At 43.7% G+C, this 23,908-nt stretch overlaps 1 protein-coding gene across 1 annotated transcript in view; it reads right to left on the reverse strand.

The window, feature by feature from the left end:
- Positions 1-4,095: 4,095 nt before the first annotated feature.
- Positions 4,096-23,908, reverse strand: part of LOC121551392 (uncharacterized protein C16orf52 homolog B) — a 31,946-nt gene continuing 12,133 nt past the window's right edge. Inside the window, exons 2-3 of the mRNA XM_041864018.2 lie at positions 15,538-15,750; positions 4,096-5,943 (exon numbers count right to left, since the gene is read on the reverse strand). Of these exons, the coding sequence (XP_041719952.1) occupies positions 5,759-5,943; positions 15,538-15,750 (398 nt within the window). The 3' untranslated portion in view covers positions 4,096-5,758. The remainder of the gene's footprint in view (positions 5,944-15,537; positions 15,751-23,908) is intronic.

The raw sequence follows: 23,908 nt of genomic DNA on the forward strand, positions 1-23,908 counted from the left end.
AACTGATTTATCTTAATTCTTAATTAACTACAAACAAATAATCTTAATTGATAACTAATTTGTGTTCAAGAATGGTCTCAACAACTCAATAAATGTATCCCGCTGGCTTTAATCAAATAAAATGGTGTCAAAATGGTGTCAGCGTGAATCAAGATCTCCTCTGCAAACTGTTTTACCAATGACTCATTCCAAGCACTAGAATGTGGCAAACATAGAAATATAATTCCTAGTGGTGGCAAATGGATGGATTGGTTAGTCACAGACGAGCTGAGGGACCAGAGAGAGCCTCTGACCGTCTGGATCCAGCCAGCACACCCACACTGCTCTCAGATCTGTCAGGGCTCATCAGCCAGGGCTCATCAGCCAGGGCCCAGAGGGAAGCCCATGTAATTCTAGGCTGGGAGACTCATCCTCAAACCTCATAACCTTTCACTCAAACATACACATACACACACACACACACACACACACACACACACACACACACACAGACATACATAATGTACCGGCACATGCGCAGACGCATGCATGCGCGCACACGCACACGCGTTCACATATTAGTGCGCACACATACATGCACACACCCCCCGATATGGCTCTGTGAAGGCTTTCAGCTGTCATGTAGCTCAAGCTACTGAGAAAAACAACAACATTGTACCAACAGAGCAGAGCAGTACACAAAGAGGGGGGAAGAACCTCAGATGGTGAGGGAATGGGTGGAAAGAGAGTATGTGCTCAGACAGAGCAGATAAACAAATTAGACACGTAATGTATGTAGATGAGTCACCATTGAGGAGGAAGAGATGTGGCTGCTGTTCTCTATGCATGTTAAGCTGTTCTGCAACAAAGAAATGGTCTAGTCTGAAGGCAACCATGTCAGATCACTCCATAACAGAATCAGAGTCCGGAATTTTTTGGGGATCACGTGATGTCACCTGGAAAAACTCTGGACCTGTTATAGACTAGGCTATACACTCTTAGAAAAAAAGGTGCTATCTAGAACCTAAAAGGGTTCTTCGGCTGTTCCCATTGGAGAACCCTTTGAATAACCATTTTTGGGTCCAGGTAGAACCCATTTTGTTCCAGGTAGAACCCTTTTGGGTTTCATGTAGAACCCTTTCCACAGAGGGTTCTACATGGAACCCAAAAGGGTTCTCCTATGTGGACAGCCGAAGAACCCTTTTGGAACCCTTTTTTCTAAGAGTGTAGACTAGGCCCAGAGTTGTTCCTGGTCAGGTCACATGGTCAGGAAAAGCTTCCTGTCTCTGGCTGACTGAACTTAATCCTTAAGAGTCGAAGCCCATATTTTACCTTTTTTTTTTGCCACTAAACTTTTAACTGGTACCGGGCTACCTTCAGACGAGGCTTGTGAGGTTAATAGAGCAAAACAACCGACATGTTCGTGAGAGTCTCACCTTTCCATAGAGGGGTCATATTAGTGTGTAGCCCAAACTGTTTGGACGCTACAGACAGAAGTTGGCAGATCTGCGGTTCTGACGAGTCCCGTGACTCCATCGTGTTTGTGAGAGTCTCATCTTTCCATAGAGTGGTCATATAGAGTACCACAGTATGAGTCATAATACCTATAAAACCTAGCGGTCAAACAAGGAAATGGTTGCAATAGTTTCTCCACCAATTTTTCCCATAGGAGATTTTAGAAACACTTAAAACAAGGGCTTTGTTTTGTGTAGGCTTACCCTGGCGTGATGTTTTGATAACCGTGTAAATCTCTCTAGGACAAGGTGACTATTATCAATCTATTCGCCTGTATTTACCCCCCCAAAAATAAAAAAATAAAAATGTAATGCTAATTAGCTGCTAATGTGGCTGTCAAAGAACTACAAATGCCATGATGATCTGGACGAAACTGCCGAATCGAGGCAAAGGTAAGAATGTCTGGATTAACTATCTAATGTTAGCTAAATTTAGTAATTAATAAATTGGTTACATTTCTTTAAATGGACAATTCTGTGAACTGTCTTGTGCAAGTTTTAAATTGACATAATACCTGTTAGCAAAGGTGTCAGCTAAAGATGACGTGCAGGAGCTTGCAGTGATTTGTAGTCTTGCATGATGTCTACTTTGATGCTAATTAGCATTTTCGAATCTGAGAGTAAATAGAGCCGAATATATTGATAAAAATCACCTTGTCCAAGAGAGATTTATATGGTTATCAAAACGTCAAGCCAGTGTAAGTCTACATGAAACACAGCCCTTATTTAAAGTGTTTCTAAAATTCCCTATAGGAAAAATGAATGGTGGAAAAACGATTGGAACCATTTCCCTGTTTGACCGCTAGGTTGTATGGGTATTATGACACCTCCACTGTGGGGCTCTATTAGTTTGGAGGCCAAACCGTTTGGACGCTACAGACATTTGTGAGAAGACCGGGATGTCTCATGGTCTGACAAACACCGCTGTAGCTCGGCCACCTTCCACCGCAGATGCTCCGTCTTAAACAGACGGATTTTGATGAGGATTTGTTTATTATGCTAATTATATTCCCACGGGGGCGCGGACATAGCCTCTAGGGGGTCAATCTAGCTGCTAAATTCATTTGAATGGCAAAGTGGCAGACTTCACCTAATACCCAAACAAGAACCAGCTCTCTCTATCCAAACAACCAGATTTAGGACATTCCTCATTGTAAAATCACTGCGTCCCAAATGGCACCCTATACACTATATACCAACAGATCAGGGAATAGGGTGCCACTTGGGATGCAGTCTAAATGTTTTGCTCTAGTGCGAAGGTTGCTCCATCTGTTGTTATCCAAGGGGAGTGAAGCAAGTGTTACTAAAGACACTTTCATGGTTTAACTTCATTTTAAAATACTAATTCCTTTCTCTCAGAAAATAACAGGTGCAAACTTTGGACTGGTGCAAGTGCTTGGTAAATGTGGCCCTTTAGTTCCCTTCTTTTGGATTTAATTGAGAGTATGGATCACATCACAGGCATTGATTCGTTTCAAGATGGTTGACAGACAATATACTGTAATTAGATGGAAGAGGAGCCTTGACTATTACAACTGTAGAGCTCATGTTTTATTTAAACTATATTTTCGGTTGCATAGTTGGCACCTTTTATTCTATACAGTCAGATGATGATGTTAGTGTCTTGCTAATAACTTACCCAAACAGTGAATGTGCACTTCCACATAATCAGATTATAATTTTGTCGTGGATACATCTCTCCCAACTCCCAGTCTTTCCTTTTTGCACTATAAATAATTTGCGTTTGTAAATTATGGAAGGAAAAACTAAATCAGTTGCATGATGTAAATCTTTGTCCAATCTTGGCTGGACACTTAGCAAACAGACCTATGAACAAAATAGACATTTAACAGAAACATGAATGCAGTATGAACACCAATGAAAGGTCACTCATAGGTTTGACTGTAAAACTTAACTGGAGATGAAGTCAATTCAAAAGGTGAATATGTCAAGCACTGTTGAAAAAGAAACAACTTGAATCAATAGTCACGGGGTTGGGAGGGTACTGTCCGTTTTGTTCTTCACTAACTTCACTGGCGCTCATTTCCACATGAACAATAAGCATTTTACAGGCAGACTGAAAACATGTAGCCCTTCAACTGAGATGCACCTTGGTGGCCTCTGTTCTCTACATAGGTTTGTGTCTGTGTGAACGTATCGGTTGAAAAAAGTGCAATGTCTTAAACCGTTCCGAGGGGAAGGCCATTTGGAGACGGCACATTCTTCTACAGATTATTCCATAAGAAACTGAAAGAATCTAACCGAACACCCCCAAAATTAAACTATTTTTGTGGTAAAATAAATAAAACGAGGTCCTCTGGAATATTTTTTATATACAATTTTACATAACCTCCCTGTTTCAAAAGTTCTCCTACTGAACATCGCCCTGGTTTTTGTCATTGCCTTTTATCAGAGACCGGTTTCTACAAGGCCAACCAGGTGTGATTGGCTACTCCCTAGCCAGTCAAAGACACTAGTTGATCAATTACAAACCAGCTGACATGGTGGCCCTCGAGGCCTGGAGTTGAACACTTTAACATCTTTAAACAGAATAAACCTTATACAGTATGTAGAGTGATTGTGTCAGACTCAAACACATCCGTCTTTTTTCTCTTTTTATTCAGTGAAAGATAAATCATTTGCGTTGATCATAAGCTTTATGCCTAGCTGCCTGATCAAGGCAAGACAATTTCTAGGGATGCATCGCCATGGTTTGGAAAACATAATAGTAGTAGTTTTGAATAAGAAAAAAATATGAGGTAAGAAGTTCTCTTTTTTATACATTTGTGGTGCCTCTTCTGCTATTGGCTCTACCGTTGAATGCACAGTGCTTCCTAAAACAGAAATTCTGCCTTGTTGTGAAGAGAACAACTGATCATGGCACAACAGCAAATCAAACTAGGAACCAGAAAGGGTTTCTTTACAATCCATATTATACAGACCAACACAAAGAAAAGCTGAGCAGGAATGGAAATGGACAACAAATAACAAACAATCTCCAAGAGATTGAGCCCGAAACACGTGTGTGTGTGAATCTGTTAGTGTGTGTGTGTGTGTATGTGTGTGTGTGTGTGCGTGTTTCACAGGCATCGGGCACAGCACAGTAGTGAGGCGCAGCCCCACACAATGACCTGACCTGCAGTCCCTGGTGCCTTTTATTACTATATTACAAAGCAAAAACAAAACAAGCATCACTCCTGCCTGATCCCATCTATGTTTCATAATGATCCAGGTGCTCTCAGTCTTCATTCCCTTTTCCCTTTCCTGTAGAGCAGCTGGTAGGTGCCTGGCCAGTTAAGGAACCTTCAGGGTCTGGGGTCCTACCCTCCCCTCTCTGGAACAGTGCACCTGTCTAAATCTCATGGATTCTATGGGTCATGGTGCTGGGGTTAAGGTTAGGGTGAAGATGGAAAGGCCAATGTAGCAGTCCACCCTCCCTCTTCCAAAGGGGACATGCTCATGCCCAGCCAGCTAGGATGTCATCTTAACCAACCTTCCCCCTCTACCCCCAATAGCTCCCTCCCTCCTACCTAACCATGGCTGAGGTGACTCTTGACCCAGGCCACACATGGGGGAGGCAGAGAGACAATGACCCCCTAAGCAGCCTCTTAATATACCCTTCCAGCTCCTCCAGAGGTTCATTGGCCCTAACTTCACCTCAAACCACCTCAGTGAAAAATGGTGGAAAGGAGAAAGCAACAACCCCAAAAAACACCAAATGGAAAAAAAAAAAACTGAAAAAGTAAGAAGCCAAAAATAGCAACGGTTGAGATGACAACGGTTTTATTTTCTCGCTGGGCAGGAAGGGTGAAGTGGAGTGCCTCCGAAAGGTGTGACGTCATAGTTACTGTCACCGTGGCAACAGCGGGGGGTTTGGGGAAAGGACGGCTGTCGTTCTGTCTCATTGTCACCCCCCCCTATGGAGCGGACGTCTGTCTCCCGCGTCGCTCTCCAAAGTGCAACAACAACAACATAAAAATAACATGTTTTAAATAAGCAAAGGCAGAGAGGGAAAAAGAGCCTGAGTCAGTTCGACAGCGGCCATATTCGTCCATGTCTATTAATCTCAGTTAGTTCGTTATTCCGCGTTAACCGTCCCAGCTGCATATCGTCACACCGTCCGTCAGAGACATCCCATCCCTGCTTTCTGGCCAGTGTTTTTCTTTTTAGTCGTCCATTTTATTTTCCCTCCTTTTTCTTTATATCCTTTGTATGTTTTTCCTCAGCCACAGCTTAAAGTCCAGGTGGCGGAGCGGTAGCCGCAGTCAGCCAGGCAGACACACCTTGCCTGCGAACAGCAGTCCCACTATGGTGAAGAAGATGGAGAGGACAAAGAGCACGTAGGAGGAGCCCACCACCGTGTTGTTGGGCAGCTTGTATGGCTGGCCACCCACCTCGTTGATGTAGAAACCGATGGGAAAGATGAGCGCCGCCATACAGAACAGGATCACTGGGGGGGAGAGAGAGAGAGAATGTTATTAGACATGTTGGAGTTGTTTACTATTTCCTGTGGTGTTTGCTACAGTGGAGATGGCGCCAATTTCAATTAGGATGAACCCTGGGATGATTTGATGCTTGTGAACCAAATCTCCCTCTGGGATAATAAAGATTGACTTGATTTGTTAATTGATTGATTGAGTGACTGACTAATGAATTGATTAATTTAATGACTGAATCATCACTCTACATACTACTGCACAACATCAGACACACTACGCCTCAACCCTTTTACATAAATAGACCTTAGCTGTGGAGAAACACTCCAGTCTCACCACCGTGAATCTACCAAGGCCACGAACACACCAACCAGACCACGCAGGATTTCAGAAGAGCTCCAAACACGACAGGCAGACGGGACACTCTTCGGCACAGATTGAATTCAATTTTAGTAAAGGCCATTAGAGAGATAATGGGGCCTTTCAGTGGGCTTCCGAGCAGCAATTAAACACACTGGCCTCATGGTGAGCACAATAATCAGAGGGAGAGAGAGAGAGATGGAGGAATGGATGGAGAGGGAGGGATGGAGAGAGAGAGAGGAGAGAACATGTGTGTGTGTGTATGTGTGAGCGAAAGAGCAATAAGTGAGTTGGCGTTGTAACAAACTGAGGCACCTAAATGGATTCCGATGCACCCCGTTGAGGCAATTTCATAATCCACTCAGCTAGAGGGAGCAGAGACCAGGGAGCATCTCTCTCTCTTCAGACAGTCAGGGCAGCAGGCAGAGAGGGACTCAGGACCTGATCAAGAGACACAAACGCCAACTGAACACCCACACATGTACGCACAGCATTGATTCTGTGGGCTTTGAGTGCATCTGTCTATCTGAAGCAGCTAATGCTCTGAAAAGGCAGAGCCAAGGACTTACACATGCTCTATAAAACGTACTCAAAAGGTAGTATAAATATAGAGTTGAATTACTTTAAAAGCTAATTTAATATACTGTAACTTAATCACTTAGGCTAACGCTAATTCAGTGGACATGCTGTCGGTCTGCCGTAAAAGGACTTCTGCTCTCCTCTCTCCTACATGGTAGAGTATCCGTGTTCTCTCCATTTCAGCAGCCATAGAAGGGCCCTCCCATCACAAACACTGTCACATCATGAAGGGGCCGTATGAGACATGCCAGGAGCTATAGGAGAGACTGCAGACATGTTCCCCAGGCATGTCCTACTAAGCACTAGCTAGCTAATATACCAGAGCTAGCTAGCTAATATAACAATACAGAGAGCTAGCTAGCTACTAGCTACTGTACAGTCTACTGAGAGCTAGCTAGCTACTGGCTAATGTACCATATATAAACAGATAGCTAGCTACTAGGCTAGCTACTGTAGAATATACTGAGAGATAGCTTCTGTACTATCTACTGAAAACTAGCTAAAGCTAGCAGAGAGCTTGACAGTCATTACAGACATATGGACCCTGATAATAGGCCACCACTGACTTACTGTGGCATCCTCTGTGTAGAAAAAAGCAACAAGTATCATTAGATAAAAAACCATGAAGTAAAAATAAATATATACTTCTGAAGAGACAAGCACTTGGCGTCCATTTTAAGACACCAATTACTGTGTTAGACTTCCTGCTGAGAGAAGTGAAAGAACGCTCTGATAATAAGTCACTGCTCTGGCACCCAATCCAACTGCATGTTAACATCAGAAGCCTCCTCCCTAAGTTTGAGTTATTCACTGTGTTAGCACAATCCGCCAACCCTGATGTTCTAGCGGTGTCTGAATCCTGGCTTACGAAGGCCACCAAAAATTCAGAAATTTCCATCCCCAACTACAACATTTTCCATCTATATAGAACTGCCAAAGGGGGTGGAGTTGCAATCTACTGTAGAGATAGCCTGCAGAGCTCTATCATACTATCCAGGTCTGTGCCCAAACAGTTTGAGCTCCTACTTCTAAAAATCCACCTTTCCAGAAATAAGTCTCTCACTGTTGCCGCTGCTACAGACCCCCTCAGCCCCCAGCTGTGCCCTGGACACCATATGTGAATTGATTGCCCCCCATCTATCCTCAGAGTTCGTACTGCTTGGTGACCTAAACTGGGATATGCTTAACACCCCGGCCATCCTACAATCCAAACTAGATGCCCTCAATCTCCATACGTAAAAATGTAGGCACACATGACTAAGTCGCTTTGGATAAAAGCGTCTGCTAAATGGCATATTATTATTATTTTATTATTAATCTCACACAAATTATCAAGGAACCTACAAGGTACAACCCTAAATCCGTAAACATGGGCACCCTTATAGATATCATCCTGACTAACTTACCCTCTAAATACACCTCCGCTGTCTTCAACCAGAATCTCAGCGATCACTGCCTTATTGCCTGCGTCCGTAACGGGTCCGCTGTCAAACAACCACCCCTCATCACTGTCAAACGCTCCCTAAAACACTTTAGCGAGCAGGCCTTCCTAATTGACCTGGCCCAGGTATCCTGGATGGTATCGATCTCATTCCGTCAGTAGAGGATGCCTGGTTGTTCTTTAAAAGTGCTTTCCTCTCAATCTTAAATAAGCATGCCCCATTCAAAAAATTCAGAACTAAGAACAGATATAGCCCCTGGTTCTCCTCAGACTTGACTGCCCTTGACCAGCACAAAAACATCCTGTGGCGTACTGCATTAGCATCGAATAGCCCCCGCGATATGCAACTTTTCAGGGAAGTTAGGAGCCAATATACACAAGCAGTTAGGAAAGAAAAGGCTAGCTTTTTCAAACAGAAATTTGCATCCTGTAGCACTAACTCCAAAAGGTTTTGGGACACTGTAAAGTCCATGGAGAATAAGAGCACCTCCTCCCAGCTGCCTACTGCACTGAGGCTAGGAAACACTATCACCACCGATAAATCTACAATAATCGAGAATTTCAACAAGCATTTTGCTACGGCTGGCCATGCTTTCCACCTGGCTACCACTACCCCGGTCACCAGCTCTGCACCCTCCACTGCAACTTGCTTCTCCTTCACACAAATTCAGACAGCTGATGTTCTGAAAGAGCTGCAAAATCTGGACCCCTACAAATCAGCTGGGCTAGACAATCTGGACCCTTTCTTTCTAAAATTAGCCGCCGAAATTGTCGCAACCCCTATTACTAGCCTGTTCAACCTCTCTTTCGTAACGTCTGAGATCCCCAGAGATTGGAAAGCTGCCGCAGTCATCCCCCTCTTCAAAGGGGGTAACACTCTAGATCCAAACTGTTACAGACCTATATCCATCCTGCCCTGCCTTTCGAAAGTTTTTGAAAGCCAAGTTAACAAACAGATCACCGACCATTTCGAATCACACCGTACCTTCTCCGCTTTGCAATCCGGTTTCTGAGCTGGTCATGGGTGCACCTCAGCCACGCTCAAGGTCCTAAGCGATATTATAACCGCGATCGATAATAGACAGTACTGTGCAGCCGTCTTCATCGACCTGGCCAAGGCTTTCGACTCTGTTAACCACCGCATTCTTATTGGCAGACTAAATAGCCTTGGTTTCTCAAATGACTGCCTCGCCTGGTTCACCAACTACTTCTCAGATAGAGTTCAATGTGTAAAATCGGAGGGCCTGTTGTCTGGACCTATGGCAGTCTCTATGGGGGTGCCACAGGGTTCAATTCTTGGGCCGACTCTTTTCTCTGTGTATATCAATGAATTAGTAATGTGTTGTTTTGGATTTGCCCCAAACATAAGACTTTGTATTCAGGACAAAAAGGTAATTGCTTTGCCACATTTTTTGCAGTATTACTTTAGTGCCTTGTTGCAAACAGGGTGTATGTTTTGGAATATTTTTATTCTGTAAAGTCTTCCTTCTTTTCACTTTGTCAATTAGGTTAGTATTGTGGAGTAACTACAATGTTGTTGATCCATCCTCAGTTCTCTCTAACTGTTTTAAAGTCACCATTGGCCTCATGTTGAAAATCCCTGAGTGGTTTCCTTCCTCTCTGGCAACTGAGTTAGGAAGGATGCCTGTATCTTTGTAGTGACTGGGTGTATTGACACACCATCCAAAGTGTAATGAATAACTTCACCATGCTCAAAGCGATATTCAATGTCTGCTTTTTTAATTTGTACCCATCTACCAATAGGTGCCCTTCTTTGCGAGGCATTAGAAAATGGTTGAATCTGTGTTTGGAATTCACTGCTCGACTGAGGGACCTTACAGATAATTGCATCTGTGGCGTACAGAGATGAGGTAGTCATTCAAAAACTATGTTAAACACTATTATTGCACACAGAGGGAGTCTTATTATGTGACTTGTTAAGCAAATGTTTACTCCTGAACTTATTTAGGCTTGCCATAACAAAGGGCTTGAATACATAATGACTAAAGACATTTCAGCTTTTAATTTGTTATACATAAATAAAAGATAATTCCACTTTGACATGAAGGGGTATTGTGTGTAGGCAAGTGCCAAAAAATCTCATTTTAATCAATTAAAAAAATTCAGGCTGTAACACAACAACATTTTGAAAAAGTCAAGAGGTGTGAATACTTTCTGAAGGCATTGTATGTCTACTAATCAAAGCAGAACATTTATGGAATTTGTTAGCTGGGTCTTGTCTATAAGTGCAACTGTCAATCGAAAGTCAAACAAGGTAATTCTCGGATTCCTGTGAATTACCACTGAACAGACAAACTGGAAACGGACTAAATCGAATCAAGTTGCTTTGCCAGACACACTCAAAGGCTTACATATGAAACTTTCTTCCATTCACACTGAGTGCCGTAACTAAGGCTTCAATCATTGGGCAGATTTTCTAAACGCAGCTAGATGGAAATCAAAAAAGAGGCCTGGGGCAATAGCTCCTCATATGCTTCCACAACACTACAGCTACACATCATGTCCTCCAGCCCAAACCCACACAGGCTATTTTTCCCCCTCAGAAAGGGACTGATTTAGCCTAGCTAAAACAGCTCAGATGATGCTGCTGGCTCTCTATGGCCCTCTCTACGCTAGCAGGCAGGCTGGCTGAATGTGTCCTGTCTGTCCTGCCAGCTAGCGAGGAGAGTGCTGTCTGGCTAACCTGCCGGGCTGGGCAGACATGGCTAATATTTACGTCGGTCCTCACTGCCGCAGCCATGTGTTTACCCACCACACGCCAGAACCACAGCGGCCGGCCCGATGGCAATGACAGTTCTGCTTTTCTGATGTATCAAATACTTATGTCATGCAATAAAATGCACATTAATTACTTAAAAATCATACAATGTGATTTTCTGGATTTTTGTTTTAGATTCTGTCTCTCACAGTTGAAGTGTACCTATGATAAAAATTACAGACCTCAACATGCTTTGTAAGTAGGAAAACCTGCAAAATCGGCAGTGTATCAAATACCTTCAAACTCAGTGCCTCTTTGCTTGACATCATGGGAAAATCAAAAGAAATCAGCCAAGATCACAAGTCTGGTTCATCCTTGGGAGCAATTTCCAAACGCCTGAAGGTACCATGTTCATCTGTACAAACAATAGTACGCAAGTATAAACACCATGGGACCACGCAGCCGTCATACCGCTCAGGATGGAGATGCGTTCTGTCTCCTAGAGATTAACGTACTTTGGTGCGAAAAGTGCAAATCAATCCCAGAACAACAGCAAGGGACCTTGTGAAGATGCTGGAGGAAACAGGTACAAAAGTATCTATATCCACAGTAAAACGAGTCCTATATCGTCATAACCTGAAAGGCCGCTCAGCAAGGAAGAAGCCACTGCTCCAAAACCGCCATAAAAAAGCCAGACTACGATTTGCAACTGCACATGGGGACATAGATCGTACTTTTTGGAGAAATGTCCTCTGGTCTGATGAAACACAAATAGAACTGTTTGGCCATAATCACCATTGTTATGTTTGGAGGAAAAAGGGGGTCGCTTGCAAGCCGAAGAACACCATCCCAACCGTGAAGCACAGGGTGGCAGCATCATGCTGTGGGGGTGCTTTGCTGCAGGAGGGACTGGTGCACTTCACAAAATAGATGGCATCATGAGGAAGGAAAACTATGTGGACATATTGAAGCAACATCTCAAGACATCAGTCAGGAAGTTAAAGCTTGGTAGCAAATGGGTCTTCCAAATGGACAATGACCCCAAGCATACTTCCAAAGTTGTGGCAAAATGGCTTAAGGACAACAAAGTCAAGGGATTGGAGTGGCCATCACAAAGCCCTGACCTCAATCCTATAGAAAATGTGTGGGCAGAACTGAAAAAGCATGTGCGAGCAAGGAGGCCTACAAACCTGACTCAGCTACAACAGCTCTGTCAGGAGGAATGAGCCAAAATTCACCCAACTTATTGTGGGAAGCTTGAGGAAGGCTACCTGAAATGTTTGACCCAAGTTAAACTATTTAAAAGACAATGCTACCAAATACTAATTGAGTGCATGTAAACCTCTGACCCACTGGGAATGTGATGAAAGAAATAAAAGCTGAAATAAATCATTCTCTCTACTATTACTCTGACATTTCACATTCTTAAAATAAAGTGGTGATCCTAACTGACCTAAGACAGGGAATTTTTACTAGGATTAAATGTCAGGAATTGTGAAAAACTGAGTTTAAATGTATTTGGCTAAGGTGTATGTAAAGTTCCGACTTCAACTGTATATAGCTGGCAAATATTTAGTTGTGAATTCCATACTGTAACTAGATCACCTGGCGCGTGCTGCACAACAGTGAGTGACTCACAAGGCTCCGGTCTCTCATCTAAACAAACATCACATGACTGGGGACTACCAGTAAGCTTAATAATAAAAAATATGTGACAGGTGAAATGAAGAATGCAATCTTCTTTCTCTCCTAATGTATTGCACAAGTTGACTGCAGGTATTTATTTAAAAAGTAGCTACAAATATTCAAAAATAAATAAATAAATAACTTCAAAGAAATATTTCCAACGGTATTGATGGTATTGAAAAACCATCCAGTGGCTATTTCCAAATACCCCGGTATATACGCTATACCGCCCAAGCCTACTAGCTAGGGCCTAGTGTAAAGAGTGTAGTGCACAGGAGACAGAAGGGGGCCTGGCTAGGGCCTAGTGTAAAGAGTGTAGTGCACAGGAGACAGAAGGGGGCCTGGCTAGGGCCTAGTGTAAAGAGTGTAGTGCACAGGAGACAGAAGGGTGCCTGGCTAGGGCCTAGTGTAAAGACTGTAGTGCACAGGAGACAGAAGGGGGCCTGTGCTGGCTGTACAAAGCGGTCCTTTCAGGTGGCAGTGGCCCTGGGCCAGCTACGTCTACTGGTAGCTTCCTTTCCCCAGCCAGCAATCATCACCTGTTAGCCCCCTATTAGCTACCCCCCCCTCTCCCTGCACCTTTCATTCTGTAACACAGAGTGCCAATCCAGGATGCTCCTTATCCCAAACCCTCTCACTCTCGCACATACTCACTCTCGCTCTTCTTCATCAATCTCTCCCTCACTTTAACTCTCTCTCTTTGAATCCCCCTTCTGTCTCCCACCCTTCTCCTCACGCTACCTCTCCCTCTTCCCTGAAAGGAGAAAGCCCAGCCTGCCCATTCCACAGCAGCAGCAGCAACCCTGTGAGGTGCAGTGTTCAGCACTGTCAGGGAAATACTCAAGGCCCTCTTACTTTCCACCCCCTTTAGAACCCCTCTCTCCTCCTCCCCCTTTCCTTCACCCATAGCTGGCTCTCAGGTTACAAGTGATGCTTTTCTACCTCTCCAGTCTCTCAATCCCGCTCTCATTTTCTCTTCATCTCCCTCTCCCACGCTTCCTGGTCCAGTGTAGCTCAGTGTCATTCTCTAGTCTCCCCTTCACACATCTCAATCTCTACCCCCTCCCCACACACATTCTCCCGTTCCTTCTCTCTCAAACTCTTTCTTTCTGGAGGCAGGTAGCCTAGCTGTTAAGGCCAGTAACCGAAAGGTTGCTGGTTCGAATCCCCGAGCCGGCAAGGTGGAAAAATCTGCCGTTCTGCCCTTGAGCAAGGCAGTTAACCCCCCAACAACACCTGCTCCCCGGGCGCCAATGACATGGACGTCGATTAAGGCAGCCCCCCGCACCTCTCTGATTCAGAGGGGTTGGGTTAAATGCGGAAGACACATTTCAGTTGAATGCATTCAGTTGTGCAACTGACTAGGTATCCCCCTTTCCCTGTTTCTTTAAAATGCATCTCTTTGTCTGAGAGAAGCCATCAGTGGTAGTCTTCACTGCAGTGAGAGAGAGTGGGAGAGAAAATGATAGAATGTGAAAGCACAAGAGGGAGAGCGGCAGAGACAGAGAGGGAGAGTGTGAAAGCATGAGAGAGAGAGAGAGAGAGAGAGCGATAGTGAGAGAGTGTCACTGAGGACCCGATACGGCCAACGGAACCCTGGATGATTGTGACTATTTCCTCCCTGTTGCCAGGGCAACCTCATCACTTGCCTCAGAGCGATGTGTGATTGTAAAAACATTACTCAATAAAATCACATTTAGCACGTGACACAGATTTGCAATGAACACATTGACAACGCATCTTTTTAGAGGGGTTGGAGGGAAATTGATTATTGGGTGATTCACGTGGTAAATACACCATATAAATATAATCATTCTTATTCTCTAAATACGACTAACAGATAATGACTGTGATGCACCAATTCCTTCACTTGTGGCTGTGTGCTAGTAAAACTCTGTCTCTACGTATGTGTGTGTGTGTATGTGTGTGTGTGTGTATGAGTGACTGAGTGAGAGAGAGGGAGGCTGTCTCTTCTCTTTGCTAAACAACCAATCAGAATATGAACACCTACACAGCCTTACGAAACAGCCCAGCTCAGCAGGGCTGCTGAATGTTGGGTTGGTATTGAGTTAAGAAGTGTCTCCTCTGAATTCCTGTCTAAAAAGAGGGGGATGAGTGTCGAAAGACAAAAGGAAGCGATTGAGTGGTACTCTATGACGCCCACACAGGTACCATAGAATGCACTTCTCAGTGGAAGAGCTGCAGGGAAGGGAAAGGGATGATCTGGAGGCATGGAGAATAGAGAAGACACACACAGCATACAAGCACACGCACACACACCGCACACACAAAAGACGCAAACATCACACACATAGGTTCCATTGGTTTACCTGAATCAACTTCACCACTGAAATGTTGGACATGAATGCAAAGCTAAACCAATATTTTCACAGCTCTCCTTCTCCTCCCCCTTTCCTCTTCTCTCCCTCACTCCCTCTTTCTCTACTCCTACCCCTCCTTTCCCTCCTTCCGTGTAGGAGAGAGGGTACATCTGCTCGTAGACGGATGCACTGGTGTTGAGGGGAGTGTTATTCGAAGGAAATTATGTCATGAAAAAGAGGGGAGAGATTGAGGGAGGAGTGGGGAGTGACAGAGAGAGACTCTGTCCCTAGGCCTACAGCTTGTTTGGTCAAGCTACTTAACAGGGTGATAGAGAGGGTGTTTTCTTAACGTTTGAGTGACCAAGTACAACTATTTAGTGGTCAAGTGTAGTGTGTGTCTGAGTAACGTCTATCAGTAAAGGTACACTCAGTTGGTTGAGCTCGGAAGTACACTCAACCGTCATTAAGGTACGGTCGTTTCATGGTCACTAGAGTCACTTACTCCCGGTGAAAGCGATCCAGCGGGCGTACTTGGTGGCCTCGCGGCGCCAGTGGGACGCCACCAGCAGACCGCAGGTCACCGTGAGGGAGATGATACCCAGGATGATGAAGAAGAGCGTGGTGACCCACTCGGGGGGTAGCCGCGGGGGGATACAGGTGCGGTCCCGTCCGTGGATGGTCTGGCACTGCCGCACCAGGCCTACCGTCAGGGCACCTAGAGAGAGAGAGAAGAGAGGAGAAAGAGAGAAGAGAGAGAGAAGAGAGAAGAGGTGTTAGATCATGCACACATTTAAATACACACACCAGCCCCATTGTTAAGGAACATCCTTAGGGCTGTAAACAGTATTTTAGTATATACAGTTATTGATGCATGGACGGTTTGCATTTTTACTTTACATAACAGTATTTCAATGTTTGGTCTGTTAAATGTAATTTAAATGTAATAACTGAGTGATGAAACTCAATCGTCTGTTTTTACTGCCAGTAGGAGACTGCTAACAGTTGACAACTGCTAATTTGCTAGCAAGAGCTTCTGGTGCGCACGTGTACTTTTTTTGACATGAATAGTGCCTGTGAGGCAGTGCTGGAGCCAAAGGTGTGCAAATGTCATTTTTTGCCATAAATCTTGCCTGTGAGGCAGTGCGGGTGCCAAAAGCACTATAGAAATCGGCACAATGCCCCTTGTAGCAAAATAACTGCCATTGAATCCATTTAAAATAATTGCCATAGGAAAGAAAAAGTGACTTTCACAAACTAGAGGCATACAAAGACAAAACAAATGTGGTACAGTGTGGAAATGATAAAAATGCGTGAAGGAAATGCAGAAACAGATGCAAATGCAGAATTTTTTGGGGGGTTGAAGTTTGATTGAACCGTATAAAACAAATCAGAAGAGAGAAAGCCTCATTAAAACACTTAGAAAGTATTTGTTGCCACCCTAGGGTCATGCACCACTACTCATGAAGCATATTTAGAACTTTTATTATTCATAAACATAAAATACTGTCAAATACCGTCATACTGTCAAAAATGAGAAAGGTATTGTGATTTGATATTGTGGCCATATCACCCAGCCCTACATCCATGTCAGGGCAGCTGGAACACACACTCTGTTGACTAACCAATCAGATTCTTTATATAAAAAAATTGCTTGGCTTCACAACACCCAAACTGTTATCAAATTGGTAACGGAATTACCAACAAATCTGTAACAGAAATACTGCAAATGAAACTGGCTACAATGGGAAATCATAGTAGTCACAAACCAGTTGGGTCCTCCCTTACACTGGCATACTGTTATGTTCAGCTGATAACGGTTTTCTTTCTGTCTTCTGGTGGTCAAACCAAGAGTGTTAAAACAGTCCGAGTCTGGACAACCCTCCCTTTCTCTCTGCCTTTCTCTCATTTCCAGTTAATGTCACCTCTCCCAGCTCTTACTGACGCCTACCCATGAGCCCCCTCTCTTTCCATTTACTTTAACCAGCATCCTCACCCACTGAGCACCTCCATGGATGTTGAAAAGTAGTTGAAATTTGGTCAGTCCAACCTGGCCTTGATGTTAACGTCCACAGACGGACCGGACCAAATCTGAACCCATTGTAGATGTATGTTTCACAAGTTTGGATAGCACATTACAGTATAGTGAGTAGAGCACAGTACAATACTGAGCAGGGGTTGGAACCGGTTCAGGTAACAGAACACAAAACCGGAAAATAACGAAATTCAGAACCGCGAACGAAAGTTATCAATATTGTTCCAGAACAGAACTGTTATTTTAAAAGCATAGGAACCGGTTAATAACGTTATTTTATGTTCCAGGCATTTTTTTCCAGTGCCACAAAAAAATGCAACAAAGTGCCTATGCAAAGCATAAACTCATAAACTTATTCCAGTGTCTGCCGGCCTGCCACCTGAAAATCTTTGCCATTGAGTGTGCGTGTGTAGGCCCCTCCCCCTCTGAACCATAGTCTAGTAGCCTACTGACATTACAAGCGTGATTCAGAAATTAGGGAGATAGATTTCTAATTAGAGATGAATGAATTAACCTTTTCAATGCTAATTAAGGATACTATAGTTATAACGTTTCACATTGGATTTATTATTTACAAAAAGGTAAGATGTGTTTTTATTTTCATTCTGGCGCCGCTCTGCGCACACACACAAGCTTGTTAGCTAGCTAGCTGGTCCAACGTTAAGCCAACTCTGAAGTACAAAGACATTCAAAGTTCCTTCATAGAAGCCACTCCTCCGTAGGTATAGTTCTGTGGGCCTAATTCAGATAATGCATGTCATAACAAGATGCCCAGCGCTTCAAGCCAAGCCTCCTCCACCGTCTCTCGCTCTCTCCCCACCCGCAAAATGTAAGTCGCAAACTCATCTGTCCAACGCAAGTAAATATTTTGCCAGCTCCACAGCAAGCTGCTCTATCCACACTGATTTCAGAGGTTTAAAAAGGAACAGAAAGGAATGATATAAACCTGTACTTCTATTTGGTTCGAACCAGTTCAGAACTTTATTTTGCTGGTCGGATTGGAAGATCATTTTGGTTCCAACCTCTGGTACTGAGTACAGTAGAGCACAGCACAGTACAGTGAGTATAGCACAGTATAGTACAGTCCAATACAATAGTACAGTACAGTACAGTATAGTAAGTAAAAGTAGCGTATAGTACAGTAATATTGTACTGTACTCTACTGCACAGAACTCTACTCTGCTGTGCTGTGATGTCCAAACTTGCTAAACATGAGGAGAATGACATTCATATCCATAACTATGCATTTCTGTGTAGTACAGATCAGGAACCCATGATGTAATTCCGTTACCGCGTGTAAATCCACTTCACTTACTGTAGTTCAATAACCAAAATAGATTTTTGTTAAACTCAAGATGCCATGGCTGACACCCCATTCTTTCTTTGAATCTTAATGCTGCAATATGTAACTTCTTGGGCGACCCCCACCAAATTCATATAGAAATGTGAGTTATAGGTTGGTCATTCACATTGAAAGCAAGTTTTAAGAAGCGGTATATTTGTTCTATGTGCGCTATTTCAATACTTCCTGTTCTTAAGTTTCATTTTTGTGTCTTTTACTTTCGGTTTTGTACACCAGCTTCAAACAGCTGAAAATACAATATTTTTGGTTATGGAAACAATACAGTATTTCACAGCGGTTTAGATGGTACAATGATTCTCTACACTATACTTGCTTGTTTTGTCACAAACTGAAATTAGGCAAACTATTTGAATTTTAGCAACCAGGAAATGGAGGAGAGATTTCTGCATAGTGCATCTTTAATTCTGAGCATATATTTAACAGTTTTTGGAAAAACGTGGTCGCATAGAAACCTGAGGGAGATTTCACAGTAATTCTGTTACAAAAGTTTGCATCTGCACAGTTCTTACACTAAATTCGTTTTTGTACATTTATTTGTGGAAATTGTTAAAAGTAGTCCTTGTGCATAGAGTTGTATTGTTTGTTAAACTTTGAAAATCAATGTTTTTTGTTTGGCATACATTTTAAAGTGAATAAAACGTATTCAAATTGTAATTCCGTTACTGCGGAATTGCCCCTTTAATCTGTCTGTGACTCAATGCCTGCAAGGTGCTCCTCTCTGCAGCCTACAGGGTCCAATTATGTCAGAGGAGGCTGAGGCTGTTGCTCTGTCACACACACACACACACACACGGACGCACACACACACACACACGGACGCACATGAATGCAACCGATTTTAATAGTTATTCTCACACACAGGTGCACGTACACACAGCAACAATTATAAATAATTATCCAATCGCAGGCACTCGCATACACTGCATCCGGATGTTTGTCTTGACACCTCAGCATTCCCTGTATAATGTGTCAGTTCATTAAGAAGCAGAGGCTGTGAAAAAGTCTAAAATGCTGCTAGCTAACGTGACAGCAATTTGCATCGCTACTATATCTTTCATCTCACTTCTCCCATCAGACATAGTACAGTATTTCTCCCTTTGATGTATCTACCAAACACACACACACACACACACACACACCTTCCTGTCCTCTCTTTTCCTACTTAACTTTCTCTCACTTCAAATTGAAGAGGCTTCTTTCTCTCCCCATTTCCAGTTGAGAGTTTCTTCCCTGATCTTGAAGTCAGTCAGTAAGTATGCACATCTGTTGGTCTGGATCACGGAGGAGAGGAGATAATATCTAGCCTATGGCGGAGAGTCTACTGGAGCCATCTATCACTGATCAGACACACACATAGGATTTATAGCCTCTGGACTGAGCCATGATGACGCCTGCCAGAGATAAGACTAGCTCATGAGCACACACACTTGTAAAGTCACGTAGGCCACTCACACGATCTGATCAGACCACTGAGGAGAACCATAGGAGAGACACTAAATCAGTGTGTGTTCGTCGTCATTGTGATTTCTACCCGAGTAAGCAAAATGGTATCATATTATGCATGAAAGGTTTAGATGGTAGGCTCCTGTAGTCTTTTTTCATGAAAGGTGGGCTCGGCTATGAAGAGTGGGTTTTACTACCACCTTTACCTTAATCTTACCAGGTAGGCTATCGACAATACATTCTCTTTTACAACAACTTGGAAAGACATGGTGAAAAACATGTTTAAAACGTGTTGCAAGACATGGTGGAAAATATGTTTAAAACGATGATAAAATACATATTGGTGGTCCAACGGCGGAGATGCTGAAAGACAGATTGGCCTGGGAATCTCCTCTTGCACTGGGGCAGGGCGGGTCTCCTCTACTCTGGTATCCCACAGCGAGCCAAACAGTCCACTGGCCATCAGTCCAGAGGAAATCCTGTCCCCTTTATAACAGCAAGCAGGCCAGCACAACACAGCCTCTACAATAACAACCAAACACAGCCTCAACCCTTCTCTAACCACACGTACAAACACTATGTAGGCCTATGCTCCTCTGGTGGATAATGCTTTCATGTGCTAGAACACTAGATAACATATTCTAGAATCAACATATTCTAGAATCAACATATTCTAGATTCTAGAATCAACATATTCTACAATTCTAGCCCTGGAGATTGTAAAATAGGCTACATCCAAGAATTACAACATTCTAGAAGGCCTTGCCTTGTGCAGTTTGCACTGGGGCCATATCTTGAGATCGTGTTCTTGTCAACCAGAAGAAGTCAGAACTATTCAGCCTTTAGACTAAAGAAAGAAGGAGGTCAGAGCGAGGCAGACTAAAATGGCACCTGGAACGCACACTAGAGCTTACCCAAGAGCCTATTTCTGAAGTGAAGTAGGCCATATATTCCTGCCTGGTTACTGTAACCTTGAACTTGTCTGAGGACGGGAAGTGTGTGTGTGAGTGTGTGGAACATTAGCGGGCTCTGATAGCACTAATAGTCTTGTTTTATGGCCATTTCCCCCTGGATCCTCCAGCCTCCTGCTGATTCACTAGCTCTCAGTGGAATTCCTGCCTTAAAACAGGCAGGCACGTCATGGCACACACACCACTGGACACGACACACGGCATGCAAAAACATGGTAATCCGACACAAATTACACAAATGTACACATACACACACACACCCGTGAGACTACACTACACATCTGGATAAATAAACCTGGAATCTAAAATGAAAAGTGTGCGCAATGGAGCGACGCCTCATTTCCCCCCAGCACAGAGCAGAGTAGAGCAGAGCTGGCTCAGGCTGGTGAAGGGTACAGCAAGACTCACCACTGCTGCTGCTGCTGTGTACAGAGACAGACATCCAGATACACACACTGAGCACAACAATCAGTAACACACACAGACGCTCTCTCACACACTGTCCCACACAGTCATACAGCATCTTCATACATAGACTGACAGTCCCCACAAAAACATTATTAACAGTTCTAATCTCCATGGATACCCTGTGTCTCTAGCTAACTGTCTCCCATGTGCCTCCCCTCTATTTGCTCTGTATTCACGTAGCTCAAATCGGTTTCTCTTCTCCTGTGTTCCCTCCCTGTGTGTTCACTCTTCCCTGTCATGTCTGTTTTTTCATCCTCTTCTGTTTCTCTCCGCCCCTCTCTGTGTCCATGCATGTGTTCTATTGATCCCCGTCCCCTCCCTCTGTATTCTCTCCGTCCTGACGTCTCACTGTTTATCACAGCTTCTCTATATGTTCGTTCCTTCTTTCCCTCCATCCGTATACACTCTTCTCTGAGTGAGATCACTCTCTCACCCCCTCCCTCTATCTCCATTTCTTTCCCTCTTTTCTTTTCATTAGATCTCTGCTTCTCGCCCAGTCTGTGTCTGAATGAGAGGAAATGAGGCCTGTGTGAGTTGGTCCTGATCATGGGAGAGCATGGCGATGCTGTCATTAGTGTAGGTGCAGAGAGGTGTTAGCTACTGTTAGCCAGACAGCAGGCAGCACTGGAGGGATGAGTCAAGCAGGACGCCTCTAAACTCTGGTGGGTGGAAGTATGGAGGAGGAGGCGGCCGGCAGCCACTGCAGGTTTTAACAGCCTGGCCGTGTTTGTACTTACATCACAGGGCTGCAGGGGAAGGGAGACTGTAGTGTTGACTGTCCCCAGACACAAACACAAACGCAAGTAGACTACACACACCCACACAAATGCAGTGGCTTGCGAAAGTATTCACCCCCCTTGGCATTTTTCCTATTTTGTTGCCTTACAACCTGGAATTAAAATGGATTTTTGGGGGGTTTATATCATTTGATTTACACAACATGCCAACTACTTTGAAGATGGAAAATATTTTTTATTGTGAAACAAACAAGAAATAAGACAAGAAAACAGAAAACTTGAGCGTGCATAACTATTCACCCCCCCAAAGTCAATACTTTGTAGAGCCACCTTTTGCAGCAATTACAGCTGCAAGTCTCTTGGGGTATGTCTCTATAAGCTTGGCACATCTTGACACTGGGATATTTGCCCATTCTTCAAGGCAGAACTGCTCCAGCTCCTTCAAGTTGGATGGGTTCCGCTGGTGTACAGCAATCTTTAGGTCATACCACAGATTCTCAATTGGATTGAGGTCTGGGCTTTGACTAGGCCATTCCAAGACATTTACATGTTTCCCCTTAAACCACTCAAGTGTTGCTTTAGCAGTATGCTTAGGGTCATTGTCCTGCTGGAAGGTGAACCTCCGTCCCAGTCTCAAATCTCTGGAAGACTGAAACATTTCCCTTTATTTAGCGTCATCCATCATTCCTTCAATTCTGACCAGTTTCCCAGTTCCTGCCGATGAAAAACATCCCCACAGCATGACGCTAGCACCACCATGCTTCACTGTGGGGATGGTGTTTTTGGGGTGATGAGAGGTGTTAGGTTTGCGCCAGACATAGCGTTTTCCTTGATGGCCAAAAAGCTCAATTTTAGTCTCATCTGATCAGAGTACCTACTTCCATATGTTTGGGGAGTCTCCCACATGCCTTTTGGCGAACACCAAATGTGTTTGCTTTTTTTTTTTTCCACTCTTCCGTAAAGCCCAGCTCTGTGGAGTGTACGGCTTAAAGTGGTCCTACGGACAGATACTCCAATCTCCGCTGTGGAGCTTTGCAGCTCCTTCAGGGTTATCTTTGGTCTCTTTGTTGCCTCTGATTAATGCCCTCCTTGCCTGGTCTGTGAGTTTTGGTGGGCGGCCCTCTCTTGGCAGGTTTGTTGTGGTGCCATATTCTTTCAATTTTTTAATAATGGATTTAATGGTGCTCCGTGGGATGTTCAAAGTTTCTGATATTTTTTTTATAATCCAACCCTGATCTGTACTTCTCCACAACTTTGTCCCTGACCTGTTTGGAGAGCTCCTTGGTCTTGGTGGTGCCCCTTACTTAGTGGTGTTGCAGACTCTGGGGCCTTTCAGAACAGGTGTATATATACACACTGAGATCATGTGACAGATCATGTGACACTTAGATTGCACACAGGAAGACTTTATTTAACTGATTATGTGACTTCTGAAAGTAATTGGTTGCACCGGATCTTATTTAGGGGCTTCATAGCAAAGGGGGTGAATACATATGCACACACCACTTTACCATTATTTATGTTTTAGATTTTTTTTTAAACAAGTTATTCACCAATTTGGACTATTTTGTGTATGTCCATTACATGAAATCCAAATAAAAATCAATTTAAATTACAGGTTGTAACGCAACAAAAATAGGAAAAACGCCAAGGGGGATGAATAATTTTGCAAGGCACTGTACAGACTACATAGCTACACACACAGGTAAAGACACGCATACAAACATCCATTCCAGAGATGTACAGTATACAAACAACACACACACTAACTGGCCTGCATATTCAATATCCGTACACAAACAAACACTACATACAGTCTTCAAAAGGTAGGAAAACACATAGCCAAGGTCTGAAGTTAG

Source organism: Coregonus clupeaformis, chromosome 35 (assembly GCF_020615455.1).
Source record: "Coregonus clupeaformis isolate EN_2021a chromosome 35, ASM2061545v1, whole genome shotgun sequence".
NCBI classification, from domain to species: Eukaryota; Metazoa; Chordata; class Actinopteri; order Salmoniformes; family Salmonidae; genus Coregonus; species Coregonus clupeaformis.